This window comes from Anopheles coustani, chromosome X (assembly GCF_943734705.1).
Source record: "Anopheles coustani chromosome X, idAnoCousDA_361_x.2, whole genome shotgun sequence".
In the NCBI taxonomy this organism is placed as follows: Eukaryota; Metazoa; Arthropoda; class Insecta; order Diptera; family Culicidae; genus Anopheles; species Anopheles coustani.
In genome coordinates, this window is record NC_071290.1 from 14,953,688 (window position 1) to 14,966,609 (window position 12,922).

General features: G+C 52.1%; 1 protein-coding gene across 1 annotated transcript; it reads left to right on the forward strand.

The window, feature by feature from the left end:
- The first annotated feature begins 9,286 nt into the window (after positions 1-9,286).
- On the forward strand, positions 9,287-12,917 carry LOC131269338 (atrophin-1). The gene has a single exon (XM_058271689.1). It carries the CDS (start codon positions 9,287-9,289, stop codon positions 12,302-12,304), a length of 3,018 nt encoding a protein of 1,005 aa, XP_058127672.1. The 3' UTR covers positions 12,305-12,917.
- The last annotated feature ends 5 nt before the right edge of the window (positions 12,918-12,922 follow it).

Below are 12,922 nucleotides of genomic sequence, written 5' to 3' on the forward strand. Positions count from 1 at the left end.
CGCATTGCGAATGAAGAACGTTCATTCTTTAATGTGTTTTGACCACTATGAATTGAGGATCGTACATTTTTCCACAAAACAGGGTTTTTTTTTACCGACATATTTTTATTTGAAAAATCGTTTGCGCATCATCTCGTAACTTTCTGATGCCGATGGCTCATCTGGGACCTTATGAAGATGATTTAAGGTCCTTACACACGAACGGTAGCTGGAACGATCTTGCGGTCTTCCACAAAATGTTAGTTCGAAACAATACGAAAGTTTTTTACTCGTACAGGATGGCTCTAATCCCGTTCTTTCCACCTTGAATCCGCTCAAAAGTTAAAATGTGTAACTAACTAAAATTCAAATATCCGAGCATGTCATATATTATGGATTTATGTTCATCGATCTGCAACTGAATTACAAGTAGCAAAAAGTTAACAAATTAGAGCAAAACCTAAATGATGGACATCCAGAGGTGCATGAAAAATAGAAAATAACATACGCTTATGGTCGCGGTGCGCGGGGACGCAGCGTGTGTGTGTGTGTGTGGCGCAGTGCAAGTTCTACGCGTTGAAACGCACACGCTCTCAGCTCGCCGTGCACCGCACACACTCTCATCGCGTGTTGTCTACCCACGTACGAGTGGAAGCAAGAGCGAATGCGAGATTAGAGCGAGAGATCCGAGCCAGTGGCCGAAAATTTTAGGCTGGGCGTTCGTCGACGGTAAACCCTGGACCGGCTGTTGTGTGCCAAGCGCTCCCGTTATTTAACAGTCCCAGCGAGAACCTGTTTTCGCTACGGCCAGGCCTATGGTCTCCGGGCACCATTAATCTATTAATTGCTCTCGGTTACCTTGTACGAAACTCATGCAAGCGCCTCCGGCTCGGGACTTTTTTCGCTTCCTTACTTTCACGTACACCGAGCGGCAGGGCTCTACCTTAAAATGTGCATTTATTGTATCCTTACGCCGGACGGGTTTGCGGAGCTAGCCAGTCGAGGAAAGTGTTTGTAGTTCTTTCTTTGCCGATATCGATATTCACCTTCCGAGGTGAGCCGAGTTCTGGCCCGAAGGTTTATTTGTTCAGCCGTCAGAGCCGCCCTGCATAACTGCATAATGCAATGTTGCACATGTGGCCGTCTGGTACCGGTTCGATCGCTTTCTCTCCGCCTTTCGTGTTTTTCACAACTTAATCGTCACACCCGCAAGGTATCGTTGCTGTCGAATAAGTTAAAACGTAAATATAAGGAATAATATGTATATTGCATCCCCGGCACAGATTGAACCCTCCAAGCATATCAAAACAAATGTTTTTTGAAGTATCAAATCAATACCACTTGCAGATTGTTGGATTAGAATGTTCTGGGTTCTAAAGTTCATATTCTGATGCCTTGCCAAAATTATAGAGTGTTTCGAAAAATGGATATTATGTATATTAACACTTGAAACTCAAGTTCACCGATATTGTTGTTGTCAAGTTGCTTCTTTATAAACTTGTTTATATCGCTCTAGTTAGAACCCACTTGAAGATTCTTGGATTTTATCAGGTTTGTAGGTAATTTTGATGTAGAGTATATCCTATATTTTTCGGGATATGCAATTCTGGCTAGTTGCCAAAATTATGGAATGTTACAGAAAAGTAGATAATTGGGTATTAGTCCTTGATACTTAAGATCGCTTATATTGTTGCCTATAAGTTGCTTCCCAATACAACTGTTTATGTTGGTCTAGTTAGAACCCACTTAAATTTCCTGGGGTTTATCAGATTTGTAGACAATTTTGAAGCAAAGCATATCCTATATTTTTCTGGATATGCAATTCTGGCTCCTTGCCAAAATTATAGAATGTTACAGAAAAATAGATGATTGGATATCGCTTATATTGGTGTCTATAAGTTGCTTCCCAATACAACTGTTTATATCGGTCTACTCAGAACCTACTTGAAATTCTTGGGTCCATCCGGTTTGTAGACAATTTTGAAGCAAAGCATATCCTATATTTTTCTGGATATGCAATTCTGGCTCCTTTCCAAAATTATAAAATGTTACAGAAAAATAGATAATTGGGTGTTAGTACTTGATACTCAAGGGGGTATTAGTCCTTGATGTGTGGAGCAAAGTAGATACAATTTTTTTCTAGAAATACAGTTCTGGCTCTTTCCCAAAACTATAGATTACTACAGGAAAATTGATATTTGGATTACTCCTTGAAACTGAAGTTCACCTATATCTCTATAGATGTCTCCGCAAGACCCATAAGCCTGAACGAGTTAACTGCGGCAACACGGCGCGCAAGAAATGACACTGGATAACGCGGCTGAAGGTGGCGTTGTGGACGGACTCCGACGACCAAATGCCGTGGTTCCGTTCTTCACCAAAAGGTTCTCTGCGCCGCCCCGCAACGCTCTGGCACGCTCGAAGGTTAATTGCGCGGCCCATTGCGCGTTCGGCTGTGCGGTAGAGTACCAAATGAGCTGGAACTGGAGCCAGCGCCTGGCACGGCGCAACACGCGAAACCCGCTACCGCTGGGCCAACCGAACAACGCCACATTTGAAAAACCCGCTGGAAAACTCCCTACCTGCTGATGGATCTGCATATCTGCAACACGGGGACGACACACACATGGCCTGAATTACCCGCTCGGTGCCTCTCGTTCCCACCGCTTATATTAAGCAGGCGATTTGCCGCGATTTCTCCACGTCGCGAACGCGCGCGTGGGTTTTAGGGTAGTCGAGCCAGCACCCGCCGCCTGAAGAGACCAGCAAACCGTTGGCGGGTATCTGGGCATGGGAAAAAAAGCTGGCCAGGTTGCACGGAGGGTGCACTGTTTTTCCAGTGTTTCGTTGCGCTACCAGTGTACCGGGGCGGCATTGTTTGCTCACTGTTTGGCTGCCCGGTATCAACCACCAATCTATATTTCGCGAGGTCTCACGGCGACCAACAGCAGCAAGACAAGGGCAAGACGCAGCAAGGGCGCGCGGGGTGGTGCGAGGGTGTGTTAGGGGAGGGTGACTTGCGTTGTGTGAGGGGGAAGGGGTGGCGGGGCAGCAGCATTTGGCATTCACATTTAGCAACCACTCTCTCGTCCGAAGTTGCGAGGTCTTAGCCGCTGCTACTTACCACCACCCAGGGCCCCGTTCTTTCTTGACGCTCGGTGCCTCCCTCCCGCATTGCGTTTGGGTTGGGTTGGGTGTGTTCCAATTTTCAATTTTTTTCCCCCCCCCCCCCCCCCCACGCACCCCCTTCCGGCGACATTCGTTAATCGTAGCTTGGAAATCGTGAGCACGTTCGAATGGAGCGTCCGCCCGGGCGACTTGGCCTTCTCGAGCCGAGTAGTCCTGGGCCTTCGACAGCTGCCTAGTGGAGCTGGATATATGCCCAACCCTATTTACCAACCCATTGGGCAGCTGTTGCAAGCGAGCAAGGCTCCGCATATAGGCTCGAGGGCGCAGCGATTGTGCTGCGGAACGCGCGACAACAGCGCGCGCGCTGTCTCCCGGGCGAAAGAATGTCTTGTTGTGCCTGCCCCACCCCCGCCATTTCCCCTCCACCTCCAGTAGTCCAAGGTGAGAAGAGTGGAGCTTGAAACCGCCGGACCTTCGAGAGGGGCGGGACAAACCCGCAGAAGCTAGCGGGGAGGCACTAGATATATTTATTACCGACTAGGCACGGCCCCGCCAACCCGTGCTGGAGTCTGTGCAACTACTCCAAAAACAAGAAGAAGAAGAAGAAAAAGCAAACGAGGTTGGGGTTGGGTACTTTCAGCACGGCATTTTTCTGCGGTTTGTTTTGCGAAGTAAAACGGTACAGCCCCCGACGAGGCTGTTTTGCGATACGGGAAGCTGAAAAAAGATCTAGAGCAGCCGCAGGTGAAAGAGAGGGTACAAGATACCGTTCTACCCAAATAGTCGCCGGCAAAGAACCTTGTAAGTCGCCGCCGGGCCGTTCTCTTCTGCGGCTAAAGTCCTGAACGGGGTGCAGCCAGATCCGTGGCCCCTAGATTTATGGCTGTTGGAACTGCCCTGATTATCCTTTCTTCCTTTCTGGTCCGTATCGATGGGTGAGGCTCATGACCCGGTGCACTTTCATTACACTAGCCGTGCTATTGCCATTGCAACACTCCTCCGTCGGCCGAAACAGGCAGAACACGAAGCTTATTTTAATTCAGCTTAACTACCGTCCGAGTCCATGGTAGCCTTGCTCGCTAAACGGTTAATTTATAGGCCGAATTTCAATACGAGATATGCAGGCTATATAACATCTGTTGCTTTTGGCTAGTGGACGCACTGCCAAATCCGACCCGGCAGTAGGCACTTGCGGGACATTTCAGATGTGAGAAGTCACCGCAAAGGTATCTGATCTAGATTGTTAACATTGTCGAAATTGCCTCATTGAGAGTCAGAATGTAGGACACAATTCAAGATCTCGGAAGGTTCCCAGGTCGAAAATCCCCAGCATTCCTCTTGCTCACTGTGAATATCGATTCTTATACCTCTTCATTTTATGTTCTTTTGGGTCACGCAAAACTTTTGGATGAATTCCTGAGAAGTATTTCATGGATCCCCTCCATTTTACTTTGACTACCCGCGACACATCATTAGTCTCCGTAGAGGTGGGGATATCTTCATTTTTTTAGGTTCTTTTTGGTGGCATACTCAGACCAACTTTAAGATAAATACCTACGATATATCCTAAAAACGCCGCACGGGCGCGCTCGCAGCTACTTTACCTTGAAGTGTTCCTCCGCCCCGGGGAGTGTTGATGCTGAAACCTCCTCCGAGCGGGGCAGGAGATAATTGCTCCATCGATCGAAAGGCCAATTAACAGTACACATTCCAGCGTGAACTGATTCCGGTTGCGGGCAAGCGGCAGGCTGTGCCTCACCTTCGCCAACCAGCGAACAGTGGAGCGGCCAAGGGTCGGCCAAGGAGGGATTTGCAACGCGGAGGGTTTTAGCTGAACCGGGCGCACGGAAAAGCGAATGGAGCAGGAAGCGACAGAATTGAACGGTGTGTTAGAAGAACGTCTCGCTAACGCTCCGGTACCGGGCCAATCGGGATACACAGTTCAGAGACTGGCACGATACGGATATGTCTTGCTCAGCTACGATCGCATCAGATCGCTGCTAGGGTCCCTGAGTATGCAAGCCGTCCATTAGCTCCACCGAGAACTTGCGCGCCCTGATCGATGCGGAAGCTCGATCGATTATGCCTGCAAGAGAGCGGTTTTTTTCCGTAGCACCCGGCTCTAGATTCCTTCGAACGGGAATTAGCCACGCTTCACGCGGCCGTTTGTCGGTTTGTGTGACTAAGACTGCGAACCGCTCGTTGGGTAAGGGTGGTGTTTCCTCTATTTTTTTACAGCCTCCCGGAACTTGGTCGCCTACTGATGGTATATTGATGGTGATCGCTTCGATGATTTGAACAATCCGTCCGGCGAAGGTCACGTCACAAGCGCTGTTGAGGTTCGCTGTATGTCGACTTCCGCGCGGGATGGATGTCACTTTAAACCCCATTGAGAAGTTCCCTTTTTTGGGGATACGGTTTGTTGCTTTTCTGCTGATTCTTCCGAAAAATAACAGAACCGCATGTCATCGAACTCGCAAAGGAGTTAAAACTCCGCTACCATGACATTGGCCTACGCTAACCCTACTTCCTGCTTCCATAACTCCCCATCTGAAGGATTAGAGGATTACCTAGCTGCTGGAATTCTTGTTAATGTCAGCCGATCGACCAACTCCCCAGCATTGTTGGTTTCACCTCGTCTCGTGTCGGTGACTTCCAGCCTCTACCGCGCGTGCGTGCGCCTCCCGTGCCCGAACACCGATCGGTTATGTCGACCATCCGCGATGTGACACTTTTGATCGATCCGTTTGCGTGTTCTTTGCCGCCCGACCACGCTCACTTTGGCTTGCTTTCGCTAATGGTTATATGTTCACCGAAAAACCTACTCGAACGTGTCGGGGCGGTGCACGCAATATGGCGCTCGCTTGCAACACACCCCGTGCGCGCCCCAATGCTCCTAATATAAGCTTTTGAGCGTTTTAAATTAATTCCTAATTAAAATTACGGTTACGTCTCTTCGAAAAGCTCGAGCCGTTGGTTGCAGGCTCCCGTGCCGGTGTTGCTTGCGTTTTTCGCTTCGGTTTAAGTTTTTGCTACCACCTACCATGCGATGATGTTCGTTATGTGCATGATTTCCTCTCGCAGCGGCCCTCGAGCTCCGACGGGGCCTGCCCGAGCGTGCGCCATGGGAAAATTCAAGTGAAAAGCAGTGGCGGCGGTAGAGTAGCAGAGTACAAAATTGCGAGTGCATATTTTGGTGAACATACTCACACACACGCGCGTTCGATTTACCGCGTGTCGCTGTGTAACGAAACGGGACGGGGTCCGTGAAATGGAGAGTCAGCCCGACGGTAAGAGCTGCTACCGACTGGAGGAAAGCCTGATCAGCTCGAGATTCGATTATGATGCATACGCTGACGTAAGGATCGCATCAGTATTTGCATAACATCCGCGCCAGAGAGGTATTTTGTTCAGTTTTGAAGATATCTTTCCCACTTCTCACCCTGCTCTCCGCATTTCCTCCGGTTCCGCCAGCGCTCAACAGTCGCATCATCGACGTTACGCGCTGGGTTTCGACGGTTGGAACCCGATCCGACCGCAGAACCTCAAGGCTTTATCAGGCGATAAAGCAGAAGGATTTGGATGTTGTTCGCGACGCAGTTGAACCACCCGGCGGACGTTTCGGCTTCCTGCCAACCATCGTTTCGTGGTGGAGCCACACAGCGTCTTCAGACGGGGGACATCTTCGCCACGGATTGCACTGCAAAGGTCGCGAAAAAAAAAAACTTCTGTCAAACAAAACCCCAAACCATACACAACAACAATCAAAACAAAAAAGCAAAAAGAACCGAGCCAAATGTTGCCTGCCCTGAAAGGTTGTTGCAAAACCGTCCACAGTGTCAGCCGATTTGATCGCATCGATCGGAAAGTCGGCGTGGCAAAATATTTCACAACGCGCCTAGACAACCCCGAATCCGAACGCCGGCTGGGGACACCTGGGAGCCGGAGGGAACATCGGCTACATCGGTCGGAAAGGCTAACGAACGGAGACAAAAAAAAAATAAAACACCCCAAACCGGTATCGGAACGATACCTACGTCGGTCCCAAAACGTCGGGGTCACCGGAGCATCAGCGTCGATCGCCTAAGCGAAAACAAAGTACTTTTGGTGTTGACAAAATAATAATCACAGAGGGGAACAGCTACACGGATCTTCAGGAAGCACACACCGATTGATCATTTGCTTCCATTCGTCGGTGCATCGTCAAGGCACGCCATGTTGAACCCGAACCGATTAACCGAACGGTACAGGTTTGCACGTGGCCATAAAGCCGCGCTTAGAGTCCATTCACTAGGTCGTCAAGCAAACAATGACAGTTTAAAACACAACAGCAAAAAAAAAAAGAAACACTCGACGACACGACCGTTATGCCCGCCTCCGGTTGCGACATCCGGCCCCTAAAGCGGGCGTCGTTGTAAATTACATCGCTTGGCACAGATAAACGTGAGAAGTTGGGAGTGCGAAAGAGAGCGGAGGCGGAGAGCGAGGGAGATCGGTGCAGTTCGGTACGGTATCGACAGGGCAGTTTAGAGGCGAATGAGTCGTGAATCGTTTGGATTAATTTGTCACTGCCAATGCCGCCAAAACAGCTGGGCAATCAAAAAGATCCGCCACCGAATGCTCGTTCAAGCAATGGGAAGCTGGCCGTTTGGAAAAATGAAGAAAAAATACACGCACGCACGCACGCACGCACAAACGCACAAAATTCGGCGAACCGGAAAGCCCTGACCGTCGGTAACCTGTTTGGTTTGGAGTGGCGAGTCTGTACCGCACTCTGTAGGCAATGGAGGGGCGCAGGGAGTTAGGAAAACGATCGGTTTCGTCCATCTTCCATCGTCGACGGTTGCGACGGTACACCGGGGCCTACGTAACATTTGGTGATGCGAAACAAATAGATAAACATCACATGTGTGACATGTGATCGTTTGCTGTACATCACACATTTCGCCTGCATCTTTCGCATCGCACGTGGCGTTTTGATGATGGCGCTGTTCGGCTCCCTATGGAAAAATGGCGCATTGGAATCGGACCATCGCATGCACAGCGAGGTCTGATACCACCTGACAAATGATGTAGATGAACAACGAATTGGGTGTTGAAGCCAGTGATCTAATACGCTGTAGTATATGTGATGACTAACAGTCAATTTTTGCCATAGCCTCGTTATCTATAAAAAAAAACTATTTACATCGATTTAGATGTGGTTGAGTTTCAAACTCTGTACTGTTACAATAGCTGGTTGCTACTTAGAGGTTGTACTAACTTAGATTCTTAGTATAAATACACTTATACTATCATATTACTTTAAGTACACTACACTTAGACTATACTTGCACTTTTTTTCATCGTAAGGTACATATTTTTATATTACTTTACTGTGGTTACACAAATTACTTCTGTTCGATGATGGTGATTCATTGTTCAAAGGTGAACAAACAATACAAGACACAGTTTTAGAAAGGAAAGGATTGATGAATTTGGATTATTACAAAAAAAACCGTGGCGGTGTTACTCCAAAACACATGGTTTCTTTACATTACCTTTCAGATAAAAATATAACCAGTCAAATGAGACATTGGTGCTATGAAATAATCGACGTTTGCACTGGCATACTGGACCTGGTGCACCTGATGCGTTTTTATAAAGTTCTTACTCATCGAACATGATTAATGAACATTGGCTTTTGCTACCTTCAGCGAATCCGATTCGATCTCAGTCATCCAATTTAAGCGAATTGGGTAGGCGAAGGGAAAAAAGGGAATATGTTAAATATGCGTCAATCAATGTGCAAATGGCGGGGGGTTTTCCAACGACGCGCTGCTCTTCGGGCGGCTGGAATGTGACTAATTCCGCATTCGGGAGATTTTTGCGCTGTGACGCAGTGTTTGCCTGGATCTAACATTTTGTGGACGAACGGAGAACAACACACTTTGCCGGTGGACAGAGTTCAACCAACTGCTCGTTGGAAGCAGCGGCCCGTGGACTGCTGCTCGAAAACTGATTAGTGCAACGCTCTCCTGCTTTTGTTTCGTTCCCAGATGAGTCGGCCCGGTCATTGTGTCCTAGTGGTGGTCTGCTGCTTGCAGCTGCTCACCATCGGATTCCACACCGTCGATGGCTCGGTGGCGGCAAGCGCAAATGATCGGTAAGTACGCTCCCGAGGCAATGTGAAACCGTGATGGATTCTATCATAGTTTATATTCGTCCTGCTAGTGACACCCGGCAGCATCGGGCCCTGCGTCGAGCGCCGGACGGTGATGGAGTGGCCGAGGACCGGACGAACGCCATCGACCAGCCGCTTGATAACGCGCTGCAGCTGAAGTACTACGACGTGGTTGCCGTCGACCTCGTCCAGAGCCTCTCGGAGGCTCCGAATATGGGCTCGCTGGTGGCGGCCGGGGCTGGCGAGGGTAAGCAGGCGCCACCCGGCGGCGAAGCGAGCGCCGCACCGGCAATGCCCACCGCCAAAAGTGAGTCGGCAAAGACGCTCGCGGATCAGGTGGCCGAGGGCAAGTATGGGCTGATCCATCGCGAGCTGTTCCAGCGGCGGCCGCAGCGGCTGGGCGTGCTGAACTACCGGCGCAACGAGGAGGTGCCGCTGGACGACGAGCGCAACTACGGCGGCTTGCGACCGGACGAGATCTGGCTGGCCGAGGATCACCTGCTGGTGCTGAAGGGTGGCTCGATCAGCTTCGGTAGCAACCGATCGGCGGGTGGTGGAGGGGGGGCAGCCGTCGGCGACTCCGGCCCTTGGCAGCCGATCGACGACTACCGGGCGCCCGAGCGGCAGGTGCAGATACCGGCCAATCCCGCCGTCCCGCCTCCCTTTCCTGTGCAGCTCCGCGAGGACGGACCGATTGAGTTTATCCGAGGTGATCAGGTGCCGGCATTTAATCCATTTACTAACGAATCGGCGTTCCTCTTCACCAACAAAGCGTTCCCGGTCATTCGGCCGGAGGATCTCGGCGGGCAAAATATACTTGCCCGGCCAGCGGCGCACAATGCTACTGGCCAGCACCACAACGGGCTCCAGTATCCGCCCCCGGTCAACCCGCCGCCCCTCAGCGACAACCGCACGTACTCGAACCCGTTTCTGAAGCTCCCGCCGCCCGGACCGCCGCTCGGGCCCCCGCTCGGCCGGCCCCCGCTCGGCTCGCTGGACGACGTGCCGGACAACCGGACCGGCGGCGCGATCCCCCCCTTCAATGGGCCGCCCCCCGATGAGGACGACCCTTCGCTCTACTACCCGCCGCCGTACACGTTCGAGTACCGGGGCAACTACACCAACCCGGTGCCGCCGGGGCCGCTCGTGCCCGGCATTATTCTACCGCCGCCACCGAACTTCTTCATACTGAAGCCCGCCAACGCTAGCGAGCCCAAGCGTGGCAACGCGACCGCCATGAAACCCACCAAAGCAGCCGGCCATCAGCAGCAGCAGCAGCAGCAGCACCGGCCTACGACATCCAAGGCTACCACAACTACCACCACAATATCGCCCCCGCCGCCGCCGCCGCAGAGTTACCCGACGAGCGTGAAGAGTGCCGCCAAACCGATAGCGCCGTCGAGGGTTGAGATTCAGAAGGCTGTGCTGAAGACGTTCGTTCCCGTCCTCGAGGTGTACGGTGGGCCGGCGAAGGGAGGAGGTCTAGCTACTACCACCACACCGAGCGTCATCCTCAACACCAGCGGCAAGCGGCAGCGAGTGAAACCCACGGTTGGTTCCTCGATCGGTCCGAGTACGCACCCGACGGCGACACCAGTGCTAACACCGTCGACCAAGCTGCACAAGATTCCGGCCGAGGCAGCGGCACGACCCGCCAAACCATCCGCACCGCCCAGCGCCTCGCAGCCCATCTACGCCGAGTACTTCAATATCAAGACGTCCACCGTCGGACCGCCGGCCGTGTGGAGCAGTGGCGATGCGCTGTCTCCGCCCTTGCAGCAGTCGCAACCTCAGCTACCACGCACCTACCTACCGGTGGCCGTCGTTGGGAAGGGCGGACGTACGGACGCGGTCGCTCAAGGGCCGCCCGCGCGTCATCACAACCCCGAGTTCCTCTCAACGACGTACGGTTACAGTCCGATCGAACAGTTCCACCGCGAGGTGCAGACCATTCGCCAGACGCTGCAGCTCTACGAGAAGGCGAACAAACTTGCGAAGCCGGGACGAACATCGAAGGCACAGCAGGCGCCGGTTCCGCCCGCACCAGTGCAGTACCACGAACCATCGGCGCCAACGCTCGCGGCGAACCTCTCGCTCACATTCGGTGGCAACGACGTCTACCGTACGCTGTTCCCGGAGGAGGTTGCTCCGCCCGCTGGTGGTGGTTACAAGGGCTACGGCAACGTTCACACACAGCCGTCCTTCACGTCCAATCCCTACGAGCCGACGTATGTCTACCGGCAGCCAAGTGGTAGTGTGCACGAGCTCCCACAGAGCTACTACGTCACCACCGGCGATGGAGTCCCATTCCAGGCGTCCTTCGGTAGGCACCCGTACGGTCAACAGACGCCGTACGCACATCAAGACATACCTGTGCAACATCAGCAACAGCAGCAGCAGCAGCACCAACAACAACAGCAGCACTTCCACCATCAGCAGCAGCATCACCAGCAGCAACAGCAACAGCATCAAGCTTACTATCAGCCACAAGCGCAACCACTTCCGAAGTACTCCAGCCTACCGCCGCACCAGGCGGAACTATCCTACATTGCGCCGATCATTCTCAACAACGGTGCCAGTGGCTACAACCGCCGCCCAGACTTTGACGGTATCAGTACGACGACCTCGGCCGGTGCCACCAGCACAAGCACCACCACCACCAAATCCTACCTCATACTGGACCACCGGCATGTGCAGGGTACGCCGACGCACCGTCTGCGTCCGGACCGGCAACGCCCCCAGGCGCTTGCCGAGCTTCCCTACTTCTACCGCAGCTCGGCGCTCGGCTACGAGAGCGGGGATGGGCCGGGTGGTGGCGGAACCAGCGAGCAGCCAGTGCCGGGACAACGCAACCGGTACCTCGACAGCGACATTCTCGTCAACTACAAGCATCCCCTGCCGGTGCTGAACCCAGACAGCGAGTTCCTGCCCTACCACCACCGACTGAAGGTCCGCAAGCGTCAGAACGTGCGCGGTGCCGGCGAGCACAAGCCGCGCCAATACTACGGCCAGCCGCTCTACAACCACCGGTAGGTAGGGCAGCTGGCACCACCCCTAGGGGTTTTTTCGTTTCGAGGCAGGTTCGCGAATAGATTGCAAACGGATCGTAAGCAGCTGTGTATATAGGATAGTGTGGTTTTCGTTTCGGATAGACATTTAGGAAGGCTTAGGATTGGGAAGGATACTAAATGGAAGGGCGTCAGCAAAATACGCTGTAGGCAGCAGCAGGAGCAATGCCTGTTAGTGTAAGGGAAATACTCATCCGCAGTTATGTTTGGTTACGTTATATTGGACGCTTTTCTGGATCGGGAGACAGGGTTCGGCTGGCGTGCGGTGTGCTAGTCTATAGCGGTGGGTTCGAGAGCGGTTTCGGTGCCCGCCATAGGCTTATAACAAAACGGCTACAGATAACTGAGCAAAACCTGCCACCGAAGAGAGACGTTGCGATACGTTATGCGCGCGGCGCAGTCATCCACTATATAGTGCGCGCATCCAGTGTTGGGCCGGAATGATGCTAGAGTGTTTATATTCTATTTTCGATTGCCATTATGTAGACAACAACAGCAAAACGACAAAAAAAAACAAACACAACACCTGTGTACTGTACTTTCCGCTTTATTGCTTGATGAATACAAAACTATGCATCTGACA

Bases quoted from the DNA above. Each gene is read 5' to 3' on its own strand.
- LOC131269338 (XM_058271689.1), top strand. From the start codon at position 9,287: ATGGATTCTATCATAGTTTATATTCGTCCTGCTAGTGACACCCGGCAG.